Below are 16750 nucleotides of genomic sequence, written 5' to 3' on the forward strand. Positions count from 1 at the left end.
AGGAAAAGGATAGATAGAGAGAGCAGCTCCTGGCTAGGGATGTCATGAGTTTTTTTTCCACTACGGGCGGATTCTGTTGTGCCTGCCAAGTCTTCTTGCACGCTTGAATTAAAAAATACCCCATCGGTGCCACCTTTGCCACCTTCACATGTATACATGCCACCTCCACGCCGGGAGTGTGAGGGGATTACACTCTGAAAGCGTTCCTGCTGCCTGCTTTCCAGATCCGGGTCTAAATGTGTTTACAAAAGAGGTCAGTTAGAATAATACATGACATTGGCTGTCAAGAACATTCAAACCCTATTTTTTTTTTTTTTTATTGGATCAAAATTATTGAAATTCAATGACTTGGTGCATTCGCTAACAGCTACAATGAGGTACAATGCTATAACCTGCTTCTAGGGCTGGGAATCTTTGGGCACCATACGAATCGATTTAATTCTTGCAGGTAACGATTCCATTCAGAACTGATTCTCGATTCCAAATCAATACTTTTTAAAAACACTGAGTGCCAGTTCTATGATTAACTACATTCCTCCATAAAATAGATAACTCGGGGGGGGGGGGGTGTATATTTATTTATTTATTTTATTTATTTATTTATTTTTTGTCATAAAGAAATACAATCATGTGTGCTTACGGACTGTATCCCTGCAGACTGTATTGATATATAATGTATATATTGTGTTTTTTATGTTGATTTAATTAAAAAAATAAAAATTATTTATATATATATATATATATATATATATTTTTTTTTTTGTTTTTTTTTTGTTTTTGTAATTTCGGTACCAATCGGTCCACGGACCCGGTGGTTGGGGACCACTAGTCTATAAGACAAAGAATAGCTAACCATGCTACACGACACTCAGTGGGAGGATACCTAACTGCTAAGCTAGCGCTTTTGAATGTAAACTGCTGGGCGGATACCTCGTATCGTACTACAGTGATTACATTGGTTTTTATCATCACAAAATCGTTTTTTTGCTGTAAATGTTACATTTTCTCATTTACTCAAAGACCTTTATGAAATGTACAACTCGAGGACCTAGATTTCCCTTGCCCGGACACGGGTCCGAAATGAGTTTCCTCCGCCGGGTGGCGGGGCTCTCCCTTAGAGATAGGGTGAGAAGCTCTGTCATCTGGGGGGAGCTCAAAGTAAAGCCGCTGCTCCTCCACATCGAGAGGAGCCAGATGAGGTGGTTCGGGCATCTGGTCAGGATGCCACCCGAACGCCTCCCTAGGGAGGTGTTTGGGGCACGTCCGACTGGCAGGAGGCCAAGGGGAAGATCCAGGACATGTTGGGAAGACTATGTCTCCCGACTGGCATGGGAACGCCTCGGGATCCCCTGGGAGGAGCTGGACGAAGTGGCTGGGGAGAGGGAAGTCTGGGCTTCTCTGCTTAGGCTGCTGCCCCCGCGACGTGACCTCGGATAAGCGGAAGAAAATGGATGGCTGTTACATTTTGCTAGCCTGAGGCAGCTAACTAGCCTCTTATGTTGAAGTTGCTAAACTGTTGAGTCAACGTTTTAATGCAAAAGGATAGTGTAATAATGATATTATAATTATTGTATGTTAATCGTAGAAATAGCAGCTTTGTTTGAAGAAAATCAATAGGAAGGAAATAAATAGTGCAATAAAAAAGACATTCTATTTTCTGAGCGGAATTTCTCAGTGTGAGTGTGAAATGTAAGTGTAAAAAGAAGCGGCAAGTGTTTATCGTCACTGATACAAAACAACACATCCGTGTTTTAAAGTGCTCCTTTGGTCTTTGCCTGTCTTTATCGCCTCTCACTTCCTGTTCTATTGTCGTCATCGTGCTCGTATCGCGTGTGCCCGCGTGTCGCTCACTTCCTGCGTGGGCGGGCGTGACAAAACAATAAAAGTTCTATTTCATGTTAATACATATAAACATGCACTACACGGACCTATTCGTACAACAATAAACATGATGTCATTTCCTGTAACAAACCTAACCTATTTCCCTTTTTTAATATGAATTAATACATCAAATAAACACATTTCAACTACTTTAATTTTGAAAAGCACATCACACACAACATATTTGTATATTATTGGGATACATCAAACACAAAATGTTTATTATTGTAATATTAATAAAAACATCAAACCAACACAACATATTTACTATCTTAATATAAATAAATACCGTACATCAAACACAATATATATATATATGCATATATATATATATACTATTTTAATAGTATTAAATACATTAAAAAACAACATATTTACTATGTAAATATTAAATACATAAAACAAACAAAAATATATTTACTATTTAAATTTTAATAAAAACCTCAAACACAATGTATATACTATTTTAATATTAATACATACATTATACACATCACATTTACCATTTAAGTATTAATAAATACATCAAACACAATATATATACTATTTTAATATTATTAAATACATTAAAAAACAACATATTCCAATATGAATAAAAAAAATCAAACACAAAAAAAAAAATATATATATGTACTGTATATACAGTATATATATAATTGTAATATTATGAAATACATTAAAAACAACATAAAAATATCAAACACACAACATATTAACTATTTTAATATTAATTTTAAAAAACACGACGTATATACTATTTTAATATTAATACATCAAACACAATACATATACAATTTTAATATCATTAAATACATTAAAAAACGACACATTTATCATTTAAATATTAATAAAAACAAAACACTATATATATATTGTAATATTATGAAATACATTAAAAAAACATCAAACACACAACATATTAACTATTTTAATATTAATAATAATAAACACGATGTATATACTAATTTAATATTAATAAATACATTAAACAAACACAACATATTTACTATTTTAATATTAATAAAAAACATCAAATACACAACATATTTACTATTTTAATATTAATAAGAACATTAAACACATTTTAATTGTAAAGAGCCAACTAATTTTTGAAGTAACAAATAATGTTTGCATTGTAGTACTAAATAGCGTGTGTAATTTGTGGGTGATCTACTTAGACTGTGTTTACAATTAATAACAGGTGCAAAAATAGGGCAGACCGCCATATTTAAATGAGGATTGTGCGTGTATATCGGCTGTCACCATGGACACACTAATTTCCCTCCACATTTATGGCATTATATTGTCCAACCTGCGGTGTTTTTCACAAACATAATATCTACCACCTTTTCTGGGAGATATACAACAGAACTGTTGCAATGGTGCATCTGGAATGATCCAGCTGCAAGAAAATGCATATTGCAAGACATGTTTTTAATATTGGAGATATATTATAGTTATATATATCCTATTTGGAAAAAACAGGCTGTTGTAGTGGTGCATCTGGAATGATCCATGTGCAAGAAAATGCATATTGCAGGAAGTTTTTTTTTATAAATATTGGACATATATGCTATTAATATATCTCCTATTTGAAAAAAACAGGCTGTTGTAGTGGTGCATCTGGAATGATCCATGTGCAAGAAAATGCATATTGCAGGAAGTTTTTTTTTATAAATATTGGACATATATGCTATTAATATATCTCCTATTTGAAAAAAACAGGCTGTTGTAGTGGTGCATCTGGAATGATCCAGGTGCAAAGAAAATGCATGTCGCAAGATGGGTTTTTTTAATATCAGAGATATATTCTAGTTATATATGTCACGGCGCGGATTCGAACTCGCTTTTCCCCGGCTGCTGGGTCCTCCAGCACCTCCACTGGCAGCGCACCAAGACACGCCCCTGCTCGCGCTGAGCGCAGCACGCCCACGCAGCGACAAGGCTGCAGGCAATCAGGAATCTGCGCACCTGGGACTAATGAGAGGGAGCGGCATAAAGACCAGCGGACCCGAGGAACCTTTGCCAGAACGTAGCCTATCTTCACAGTAAGCATCACATCTGGCATCACTCCCTCGTTCTTTGCTCGCCTTCTCTGTGCCCCTTCCTTGTTCCCGAGTTTATGTCCCTTGTGTCTTCCGCAGTATCTTTCCCGGCTCCTGTGATCGAGTATTGCTGCTGGACTTCCTACTGGATTTCTGACTGCCTTCCCTGATCCTCGACCCCTGCTTGGACACGGACATCGTTGCCTCTCTCCAACCCTCGACTGCTTGCCTCCCCATGGACTGCCTCTTCGCCTTGCCCCTTGGTTCGATGAAAGGATTCATCCAACACGCACAGACAACAAACCCTGGTAAGATTCATATTGTTAATTCAGCACATCGCCCTCACACATTCACTTAAAGTAGCATACACATCCTATACACTCATCAAAGGTTTAAAAAAAAACCTGTTAAACCGCAGTACTGCCGTGGTGTCGTCTCCTTCCCTCCGTCGTACTCCACAATACATCTCCTATTTGAAAAAGCAGGCTGTTGTAATGGTGCATCTGGAATTATCCAGATACAAGAAAATGCATATTGCAAGAAGTTTTTTTAATATTGGAGATATATTAATATATATCTTATGAATTAATCAAATATGTTTTATCAGCCCCTTAAGTTACTAAAATTATAAAATGATATTGCTGAGTTAGCCATATTTCTAATAGTATTTTTTCTGACGGTCCAAATATGTTTTAACACGCACACCGATGGAATATTCTCTCTCTCTCAGTTGTCTCTTTGCCTTTCCTTTCTCACAGCCATTCGCGCCTCACTCTGCCATTTTGCGCGAACATTTCAAATGTGCTACATATAGAACAGCTCCGGTCTTGATTAATCAAACCGGGAGCGCTAAATAATTATATTTGCATCTCTTCCTCCAGCATATATTCTTCTTTATCACGCTGAACGCTCATTATTTTTTATCACTTTTTTTTTTATCTCAAATCGGAATTTTTAATCTAAATTTGCTCCTTTTAATCCGCGCAAACCATTGATAGATCAGGCCCAAAGCGTCTTGTAGTATTCATACACGCAGTGCATCTTCTTCACTTCACAATCTTTTCACGTCTGTCCTCACACAACAAATATCCCCTATTACAGAAAAAATAAATTGGTCCTTGTGCCGTCCAACACACTGAAAGACACACAGAGAGAGAGAGAGAGAGAGAGAGAGTGAGAAGGAGAGAGAGGGAGAGAGAGGCGGGGCTATAAAGCGAGGAAGGAAAAAGAAGAATCTTTTTTGTGTTCACAGGATGAGGAGAGTGTGAGCGAGTGCTGCATGGTATGTTCTCTAGGAGGATGTGTGACGTCAGGACAAGGTCTTCCAGTGGCAGAGGACAGGGCATCCAGGAGGTAGGACAGTACCTGGTTCTATATTCTCTACAACCTCTTATAACTCCCAGCTGCATGATCTCATTAGGATGATCACCCCTATTAAGATGATTTAATTAGGGTGATGACTCTTGTTAGGACCTCTAGTACAGTGCTCTCCGAACTACGGCCCATGGGCGTCTTCAATTTGGCCCGCGAGATTTCATGAGGTTGAAGAAGAATTTTACCCACAGGAAAGCTTTGTTTATTTTAATGGTCTGATTATCTTTGATACTTCTATTATGCCGCCATCTAGTGGACAACGTAAGAAATTAATGTCAATGACCTTTGATTATGCGCTGAACGGAAGTGTGCGCAGCATGACCCAACGCAAACAACCTTCCCTAGTCAATGTGCAAAAAAAAAAAAAAATCCAAACAACACAAAATTTCAATAGACATGGTCACACGTAACTCAACCTGCTCACAGTACTTTGTGGACATTATAAAACACGTCCATGCACCATAAACATAAAAAAAAAAACACAAATTTAAATCCATTACAAAGCATGATGGGAAAAATGCAAAACACTCAACACTTATTCATGATTGGCGAATTTCAGCTGCTTGATATTTTGATTGATTACAAAACTTTAAGGAGGTCGTCACGGAAGTAAACAAGGTAGGAGTCAAACTTTTACGTACTCTTAATATCCAATTATATTAATTATTACTTATGTATCCATTATATTAATATAACATATTAATATTATATATATATATATATATATATATATATATATATATATATATATATATATATATATATATATATATATACATACATACATACAGTATCTGACCACAGAACTTGTGATGTCAGATGAAACAAACATTGAGCAGTTTGGCCACAATACCCAGCAATATGTTTGGAGGAGAAAAGGTGAGGCCTTAAGTCCCAGGAGCACCTACCTACCGTCAAGCATGGTGGTGGTAGTATTATGTTCTGGGCCTGTTTTGCTGCCAATGGAACTGGTGCTTTACAGAGAGTAAATGGGACAATGCAAAAGGAGGATTACCTCCAAATTCTTCAGGAGGTTGGGTCTTGGGCGCAGTTGGGTGTTCCAACAGGACAATGACCCCAAACACACGTCAAAAGTGGTAAAGGAATTGCCAAATCAGGCTAGAATGAAGGTTTTAGAATGGCCTTCCCAAAGTCCTGATTTAAACGTGTGGACAATGCTGAAGAATCCAATTCTGACAATTTGACTCAGAATCGATTCTCGAATCAAACCGATTCTTGAAACAATGAAATGTTTTCAAAACATGTTACAGGTTAGAAAAGCTCCTTCTGGTTGCGTGGAGATGGCCTAAAAACATATTTAAAAAAAAAAAATTTAAAAAAAGATTCTTATTATAGAATTAGGAAAAATAAAATATATTTTAAAAATAAAAATAAATATATTTTTTATTTATTTTTTATTTATTTTGGAAAATAAAACCTTTAGAATCGGGATAAAAAAGAATCACGATTCAGATGTGAATATAATTTTTTGAGCACTCCTATTGAGTGAATATTTAAATCGCTGTGACTAAACCAATCAAACCAGTACGTCAAGACACCGCCATATTGACAATGACGCTAAGGAAATGAAGGTCAGCAGATCGAAGGTCATGACAGTTTTGCATCTTTTGTGAAACCGACGTCCTGCAGTTTCCTGTTGCACACCTGCTCCTTTTCATCTCCCTGCACGTGTGTGTCGTGACAGTCAAAGGTATCGGTTGTCACGATACCAGGATTTCACTGGTCGATACCGATACCTAGGGATTTCCTAGCTTTGCAATACTTGTTCGATAAATAAATAAAAACAAACTTAGGTACCGTCAGATTCACTACTTTATTGAAAAGTGCTTCAAAGTGTCAAGTATTTAGGATCACTGTGCTTCAATGTTTGTTTTGAGTTGAAATATCAGTATCAGCCGCCAATAAGTAACTCCACATTGGAAAAAGAACAACCGTGTTCTATAACATCATCTAAACAAACAATACTGTACTTATAAATATGCTCATAAATAACAAGTATTTTACATTCTGCAAAGAACAGCAGTGGTGTGACACCTTTAACTACAGAAATTGTCAATATTGTTAGTATTTTTGTTATGAATTTTAATTTAAAAAGACTCAAGCATATATTCAAAGACATTTGTGTTTTTATTTGTTTTTAGTGTCAACATTTCATAATTTTCTCATTATGCCTTTTTTGTCTATTTTTTTAATATTTTTTGTTACTGTATTTTAAACACTTTTTTAATTGAAGAGTTCTTCAAAGTGTTGAGTTTCAGATCACTGTGCTTAAATATTATTTTTTTTACACCGCATATCAGTATTAGCCGCCATGAAATAAGTTTACAGTAGTGAAGTGAAGTGAATTATATTTATATAGCGCTTTTTCTCTAGTGACTCAAAGCGCTTTACATAGTGAAACCCAATATCTAAGTTACATTTAAACCAGTGTGGGTGGCACTGGGAGCAGGTGGGTAAAGTGTTTTGCCCAAGGACACAATGGCAGTGACTAGGCTGGCGGAAGCAGTGATCGAACCTGGAACCCTCAAGTTACTGGCACGGACACTCTACCAACCGAGCTATACCGCCCCAAGTACATTGACAAAAGAACAACAGTGTTCTATAACATCTTATTAGATCAAGACAAACAATACAGTACTTATAAATATACTCATAAAGGACAACAATAGTCAAGTATTTTACATTCTGCAAAGAACAGCAGTGGTGTGGAGCCTTCAAGTACAAAAAACAATCAATATTGTTATTGATATTCTTTCAATATGGTGGGAGTGTGACATCATGTCATTTGTAATGACAAATAAAAAGGCTAAAACTTATATTCAAAGAAACATATTTGTGTTTTTATTTGATATTAGTATCAACATTTCAGCATTTTCTCATTAAGTTATCCCTTTTTGGTTTATTTTTACACTTTTGCCGAGTTTTTTTTATTTCTACAATGTGCCAAGAGGTGCGTCGAGCAAATGGCCCGCAGGCCACACTTTGCCTTCCTGGTTAAAAAAAAAAGTAAAGCGATGGTGTTGAAAGTGTTGCTAAACGACAAACGAGTGTTTTTAAGTTGGGTTTTTTAAAAAGTTTGCTTGCACAGTTTTCTGCCAATGTTTGAATGCACGTTCCTTGGGCTTGTGGTGGCGGATCTCCACTCTCACTTTGTTGTTTGCTCGTATTTGATTAGCGAATAAATGCATGACACAAGATCTGATACCAAGTAAATTCAGGCTGGTATCGGCGATAGCGACCCGATACCGATACTTTGGGCAAATATAGGCTCCAGCACCCCCCGCGACTCCGAAAGGGACAAGCGATAGAAAATGAATGGATGGATGGATGGGGTCTGCTACAATTTTAAAAGTTATGTATTTTCAAATAATTTTAACAATCCAAAAAACAACAGTAAAAATGTAAGAAAAAACAGCAGAAAATTGGAATGTAATGAGAAAAAAATGACATTGTTAAACTAATAATTAAAACAAATATATTTAGTCACAACACAAAGTTTTGTCTTTAAATATACATATCTGGTTGTTTTTTTTAAATAAATAAAATATCAAAATGGAGCCCCCATACTTGACTTTTCAGTGTGCGTCACTTGGTGGAAAAACTTTAGAAACCCCTGATCTAAGATATTAGAATATATAAAAAATTAAATATACTTAAAATTTAAACAATGTTCTCTAAAAGGGACAAGCGGTAGAAAATGAATGGATAGATAGTTAATTAAAACATAATACCAAGTGAAAAATGACAACAGTCATAATAAACACTGTTAAATGTGTAGCTGAACATTAATATATTTGTACAGGCAGAATTATTGACACACTTGTTTATGCAGTTAAACAACCGTATTATTATAATTTTTATTGTATTATTACATGGGGAAAAAAACAACAATAAAAATTTAAAAAATAAAATAAAAACGCCAAACAATTGGTATGTAATGAGAAAAACATTACATACCAGGGACGGCGTGGCGCAGTGGAAGAGTGGCCGTGCGCAACCCGAGGGTCCCTGGTTCAATCCCCACCTAGTACCAACCTCGTCATGTCCGTTGTGTCCTGAGCAAGACACTTCACCCTTGCTCCTGATGGGTGCTGGTTAGCGCCTTGCATGGCAGCTCCCTCCATCAGTGTGTGAATGTGTGTGTGAATGGGTAAATGTGGAAGTAGTGTCAAAGAGCTTTGAGTACCTTGAAGGTAGAAAAGCGCTATACAAGTACAACCCATTTATCATTTATTTATTTAAAAAGCTGAAATACTTAGTCACCTATAATACATAGCTGACACAATATATGTTTTTAATATTTTTTTTAATTATTAAATGTTAATGTGGCCCTTGGTGGAAAAAGTTCAGACCCCTCCGAACTAAAACATTAAAAGTATCGATATTTTGATTTCAGGATTGATACTCGAGCATTAAGATCTGATATCAGCGGTATTGTTATTTCAGTATCGATCACTATGATACACCCCTCTTTTATTTTAATAATGTACTTCTACTCGTTAAATATAGCAACAACATTTTCCACTACAATTGACACAAAATCTCCGCATTTTGATGACTTCCATCCATAAATGTAAATACTATGAATATTTGGGAGTTAGCTTAAAAAAAACTCATCATGTCTTATTATTACATGTATTCATATATTTGTTGGTGTTTGACCAGGGGTGTCAAAGTCTAGGCCCGCGGGCCAGATCCGGCCCGCAGGCCACAGCCGCCTGCTGCTGTTTTGCACGCACCAATACGCCCATCAGTGTTGATGCTAGGAATTTTCAAAATGGGGGTTCATCAAGTCATAAAAATGAGGACCCACAGTACATTTTTGGGGTCCGACTTTTTGAAAACAAACAATAAATATATGCATTATCCTGTTATATCTCAAATTCTATATTGTGTTTTGGAAAAAGGTTGTCATAAATGTTACATAATTCATAAAAAAAATAATACAAAAGAAAACACATTTTTATGCATATGTAAATTTATTCAGTTACGAACATTCATTCACTTTCTTCTTTCCTTCATGGATCTAAACTTTACCGCTGCCGGTATTTTTTTCTATATTTTTATTGTAATATTTTCAGAATGTGTTTGTTCTATTTTTGGCCAAAGTAAGAAATATAAAACAATCTGAAGTTGTCTTTATTTTTTAGTTTTAATGCCATGATTTTAATAGTCCGGCCCACGTGTGCACAGATTTTCCTCTATGCGGCCCCTGAGCTAAAATGAGTTTGACACCCCTGCCTTAGACTGTTTGTTCGCTTGCTCGTTAGCAACATAGCTCCAAAAGTTTTGGTCAGATTTTGATTAAACTTTCAGGAAATGTCAGCCAACAGCATAACTAACACTTCCCATCAGCATGCTAACACCTGCTAACACTTTCCATCAGCATGCTAACTGCATGCTAACACCTGCCAACAGCATGCATGAATAGTGAATTATCAAATATAGTGGGTACACCTGAACGATTACTAAGATGATACTGATTAAAGATTCAAATAATCACAAATAATGATTAATTAAGAATAATAATCATTGCACTGTGGAGCAAAACAAGAATGAAATAATGAATGCAGTGAAACAGAAAAGAACAAACGTGGTATTGATCTAATTTTGCTGCATAATTAATGTTGTATATGAAATATAAGAACAAACCCCGTTTCCATATGAGTTGGGAAATGGTGTTAGATGTAAATATAAACGGAATACAATGATTTGCAAATCCTTTTCAACCCATATTCAATTGAATGCACTACAAAGACAAGATATTTGATGTTCAAACTCATAAACTTTATTTATTTTTTGCAAATAATCATTAACTTAGAATTTCATGGCTGCAACACGTACCAAAGTAGTTGGGAAAGGGCATGTTCACCACTGTGTTACATGGCCTTTCCTTTTAACAACACTCAGTAAACGTTTGGGAACTGAGGAGACACATTTTTTTAAGCTTCTCAGGTGGAATTCTTTCCCATTCTTGCTTGATGTACAGCTTAAGTTGTTCAACAGTCCGGGGGTCTCCGTTGTGGTATTTTAGGCTTCATAATGCGCCACACATTTTCAATGGGAGACAGGTCTGGACTACAGGCAGGCCAGTGTAGTACCAGCACTCTTTTACTATGAAGCCACGTTGATGTAACACGTGGCTTGGCATTGTCTTGCTGAAATAAGCAGGGGCGTCCATGGTAACGTTGCTTGGATGGCAACATATGTTGCTCCAAAACCTGTATGTACCTTTCAGCATTAATGGCGCCTTCACAGATGTGTAAGTTACCCATGTCTTGGGCACTAATACACCCCCATAACATCACAGATGATGGCTTTTCAACATTGCGCCTATAACAATCCGGATAGTTCTTTTCCTCTTTGGTCCGGAGGACACGACGTCCACAGTTTCCAAAAACAATTTGAATTGTGGACTCGTTAGACCACAGAACACTTTGCCACTTTGTATCAGTCCATCTTAGATGAGCTCAGGCCCAGCGAAGCCGACGGCGTTTCTGGGTGTTGTTGATAAACGGTTTTCGCCTTGTATAGGAGAGTTTTAACTTGCACTTACAGATGTAGCGACCAACTGTAGTTACTGACAGTGGGTTTCTGAAGTGTTCCTGAGCCCATGTGGTGATATCCTTTACACACTGATGTCGCTTGTTGATGCAGTACAGCTTGAGGGATCGAAGGTCACGGGCTTAGCTGCTTACGTGCAGTGATTTCCCCAGAATCTCTGAACCCTTTGATGATATTACGGACCGTAGATGGTGAAATCCCTAAATTCCTTGCAATAGCTGGTTGAGAAAAGTTTTTCTTAAACTGTTCAACAATTTGCTCACGCATTTGTTGACAAAGTGGTGACCCTCGCCCCATCCTTGTTTGTGAATGACTGAGCATTTTATGGAATCTACTTTTATACCCAATCATGGCACCCACCTGTTCCCAATTTGCCTGTTCACCTGTGGGATGTTCCAAATAAGTGTTTGATGAGCATTCCTCAACTTTATCAGTATTTATTGCCACCTTTCCCAACTTCTTTGTCACGTGTTGCTGGCATCAAATTCTAAAGTTAATGATTATTTGCAAAAAAAAAAAAATGTTTATCAGTTTGAACATCAAATATGTTGTCTTTGTAGCATATTCAACTGAATAAGGGTTGAAAATGATTTGCAAATCATTGTATTCCATTTATATTTACATCTAACACAATTTCCCAACTCATATGGAAACGGGGTTTGTAATATAGACACTTACATCATGTGTTGTCTTCTTTGTAACACTTATATAAGACTTTTAAAGTCATTTTGATAGTAGGCTAATATAACTAACAGACACTTACATTTGTGTTGTCTTCATTATAAAACGTATATAAGACTTTGAAAGTCATCTTGATAGTAGGCTAACACAACTAATATAGACACTTACATCATGTGTTGACTTCATTATAACACGTATATAAGACTTTGAAAGTCATCTTGATAGTAGGCTAACATAACTAATATAGACACTTACATCATGTGTTGTCTTCATTGTAACACTTATATAAGACTTTATAAAGTCATCTTGATAGTAGGCTAATATAACTAATATAGACACTTACATCATGTGTTGTCTTCATTGTAACACTTATATAAGACTTTATAAAGTCATCTTGATAGTAGGCTAATATAACTAATATAGACACTTACATCATGTGTTGTCTTCATTTTTTGCGGCTCCAAACAGATTTTTGGTCCAATATGGCCCTCTCAACAATTTGGGTTGACGATATGATATGTGTGTTGGAGCGCCACACCAGTGGAAATCAAAACAAAAACAACAAGTTTGTAGCTCCATCTAAATTTTGCATCGGGAAGACTTGTGACCAAGTGCCAGAGTGTCCATCGTTAACGGGTCTGCTGTACTTCCTGCTCTACTCCAAGCACAACAACTTGACTGTCCTCAGAGCCGCTATCGCAGAGAGCATCTCCTGTGTGGCCTTCTGGGCACATGAACTTGGCAGCGCATAATTTGACGTGACAAAAGCGGCACACACTGGGCTGCTAACAAAGTCACGTGTGATAATACCAAGTAGGGATGGTGCAAATATATATATATATATATATATATTTATTTTATTTTATTATTATTTCAAAAGGAATTATTTATTTAGAATACTTTTTGTATAGTTGGTATACAACACAGTTGAGAGATGTTTCATGAGAGAAGAGTGCAGGGGTGTGCGCCTTTTTAAAAGGCGGTGCTTGTTGCCATGTGAAGCGTGATGTCAGCAAGGGGACATGCTCATTGGCTGTTTTGGCTCAGCGATGGTAGTCCAGGTGGGAGTGGAAGGAGATTGTTGACTGCAGCGCCGGCGGAATGTTTTTTACTGACAGTTAATAAGAGATTGAACAATGGCTGTTGTACTGTAGAATTATTATTGTTGATGATGTTCGCTTTATTTCATGTTCATTATTCCCTCGTAGTAGTAGTAGTAGTAGTAGCGTGTGTAGTAAAGAGCTACTTCCTAAAGTGAACTTGCTGGGATGTATGTATGCATGTATGCATACCGTATTTTTCGGACTATGAGTCGCAGTTTGTTTATATGTGTGTGTGTATATGTATATATATATATATATATATATATATATATATATATATATATATATATATATATATGTCTTAATAAGGTTATCCAAAAAATAGTGCTCGATACCGTAGTAGAGCGCAATATATGTATGTGTGGGGAAAAAAAATCACAAGACTATTTCATCTCTACAGGCCTGTTTCATGAGGGGGGGTACCCTCAATCGTCAGGAGATTTTGTCAATCCTGACGATTGAGGGTACCCCCCCTCATGAAACAGGCCTGTAGAGATGAAATAGTCTTGTGATTTTTTTTCCCCACACATACATATATTGCGCTCTACTACGGTATCGAGCACTATTTTTTGGATAACCTTATATATATATATATATATATATATATATATATATATATATATATATATATATATACCGTATTTTTCGGACTATAAGTCGCAGTTTATTTCATAGTTTGGCCGGGGGTGCGACTTATACTCAGGAGCGACTTATGTGTGAAATTAACACATTACCGTAAAATATCAAATAATATTATTTAGCTCATTCACGTAAGAGACTAGAAGTATAAGATTTCATCGGGTTTAGCGATTAGGAGTGACAGATTGTTTGGTAAACGTATAGCATGTTCTATATATTATAGTTATTTGAATGACTCTTACCATAATATGTTACATTAACATACCAGGCACATTCTCAGTTGGTTATTTATGCCTCATATAACGTACACTTATTCAGCCTGTTGTTCACTATTTATTTATTTTAAATTGCCTTTCAAATATCTATTCTTGGTGTTGGCTTTTATCAAATAAATTTCCCCAAAAAATGCGATTTATACTCCAGTACGACTTATATATGTTTTTTTCCTTCTTTATTATGCATTTTCGGCCGGTGCGCCTTATACTCCGGAGCGACCGAAAAATATGGTGTGTATATATATATATATATATATATATATATATATATATATATATATATATATATATATATATATATATATATATATATATATATATATGTATATGTATATGTATGTATATATATATATATATATATATATATATATATATATATATATATATATATATATATATATATATATATATATATATATATATATATTTATTTCTCCACAAGCTTCCATAATCCTAGTGATGAATGTTTGTTTTCCAGATGTGAGCATGCAGATCTTTTCTGCGGAGTGGTTGCTCAGATGACAGTCAGACCCTTTTCCATCCTCTTCATCATCCTCATCATCATGGCCCCTTGTGGACAAAACACTCTTCAAGAGGCTGAGGAACATGACCAGAGCGGAGAGGACTCCCTGTAGGCTGTCCAGCTGAATGAAGGATCGAGCCCACGAGGATCGCACCTTGGCGCGCTCTTAGCCCCGCCCCCTTTCCCGGCAGGCAGGATGGGAGACGGGAGCTGGGTGTGTCTGAGCCCCGCCGAGTTCAAGCAGCTGCAGCAGTACAGCGAGTGTAAGCGTCATCTTTGACACAGTTGGTGCGCCAGGCCATTGGAAGCTTGTAAAAACTGCTGGTGTTGATTTAATGTGGGTGACTGATGATTCATTCTCAGAGATGAAGTGAATCAATGTTGACGCGTAGATCTTCGTGTCATCTGCACTGTCGTGGTAGCACACACTGAAGCTGCGTGTTAGCATGTCCAAGTTAGACCACAGGGGTTCCAGGATGGACCCCTGGGGAACTCCACAGGTCATTTGGTCAGTTACCAATTCCAACAACATTGTCTCTGCTTTCTACATTTATATCGTAGGAAAATGTGGAGATACCTACACTATTTTGGACAAAAAAGAAAGGAATAATGTAAAGTTCATTATATGACAATAAGAGACAAAAATACTGTACTTAAAGAAATCTACTTTGGATAATTTTATATCAAGATTCTAATCCATCATATATACTTACATATTTAACCTCACTTATTGTATCAACTATAAAATCATTTCAAATACTTGATCACTTTTTTTTGTCTCCATCAGACTCCACTAAGAAGCTGAAGGATGTTCTGGAAGAGTTCCATGGCGAAGGAGACCTCGCCAAATACAACCCTGAACAGGTGTGTATGTTGTACACCTGAGCAGGTGTGTGTGTTGTACACCAGCTAATGTCAACGTGCACTCACCAGGCACCACCATGTCTGACTTTTACCTCGCTCCCTGTCATAGTGTTGCACATTAACATATTGTTTGTATTGTTGTACATTAGCATATTGTTTGTATTGTTTTATGTTAGCATATTGTTTGTATTGTTTAATGTTAGCATATTGTTTTATGTTAGCATACTGTTTGTTTTGTTTTATGTTGGCATATTGTTTGTAGTGTTGCACGTTAGCGTATTTTTTGTGGTGTTGTTGCACATTAACATATTGTTTGTAGTGTTGCACGTTAGCATATTGTTTGTATTGTTTTATGTTAGCATATTGTTTGTATTGTTTTATGTTAGCATATTGTTTGTATTGTTTAATGTTAGCATATTGTTTGTATTGTTTTATGTTAGCATATTGTTTGTATTGTTTTATGTTGGCATATTGTTTGTAGTGTTGCACGTTAGCGTATTGTTTGTGGTGTTGTTGTACATTAACATATTGTTTGTAGTGTTGCACGTTAGCATTTTGTTTGTAGTGTTGCACATTAGCATTTTGTTTGTAGTGTTGCACATTAGCATATTGTTTGTATTGTTTTATGTTAGCATATTGTTTGTAGTGTTGCACGTTAACATATTGTTTGTATTGTTTTATGTTAGCATATTGTGTGTGTTGTTTTATGTTAGCATATTGTGTGTATTGTTTTATGTTAACATAATGTTTGTGTTGTTTATGTTAGCATATTGTGTGTAT

General features: G+C 36.1%; 1 protein-coding gene across 1 annotated transcript in view; it reads left to right on the forward strand.

Annotated features, from left to right (window-relative positions):
- dgkg (diacylglycerol kinase, gamma) overlaps nucleotides 1-16750 on the forward strand; it is a 112090-nt gene that overhangs the window by 8466 nt on the left and 86874 nt on the right. The window contains exons 2-6 of the mRNA XM_061970949.2: nucleotides 3755-3929; nucleotides 4026-4234; nucleotides 5179-5279; nucleotides 15062-15369; nucleotides 15894-15970. Coding sequence (XP_061826933.2) covers nucleotides 15303-15369; nucleotides 15894-15970 — 144 coding nt within the window. The 5' untranslated portion in view covers nucleotides 3755-3929; nucleotides 4026-4234; nucleotides 5179-5279; nucleotides 15062-15302. The remainder of the gene's footprint in view (nucleotides 1-3754; nucleotides 3930-4025; nucleotides 4235-5178; nucleotides 5280-15061; nucleotides 15370-15893; nucleotides 15971-16750) is intronic.

This window comes from Nerophis lumbriciformis, linkage group LG13, assembly GCF_033978685.3.
Source record: "Nerophis lumbriciformis linkage group LG13, RoL_Nlum_v2.1, whole genome shotgun sequence".
NCBI classification, from domain to species: Eukaryota; Metazoa; Chordata; class Actinopteri; order Syngnathiformes; family Syngnathidae; genus Nerophis; species Nerophis lumbriciformis.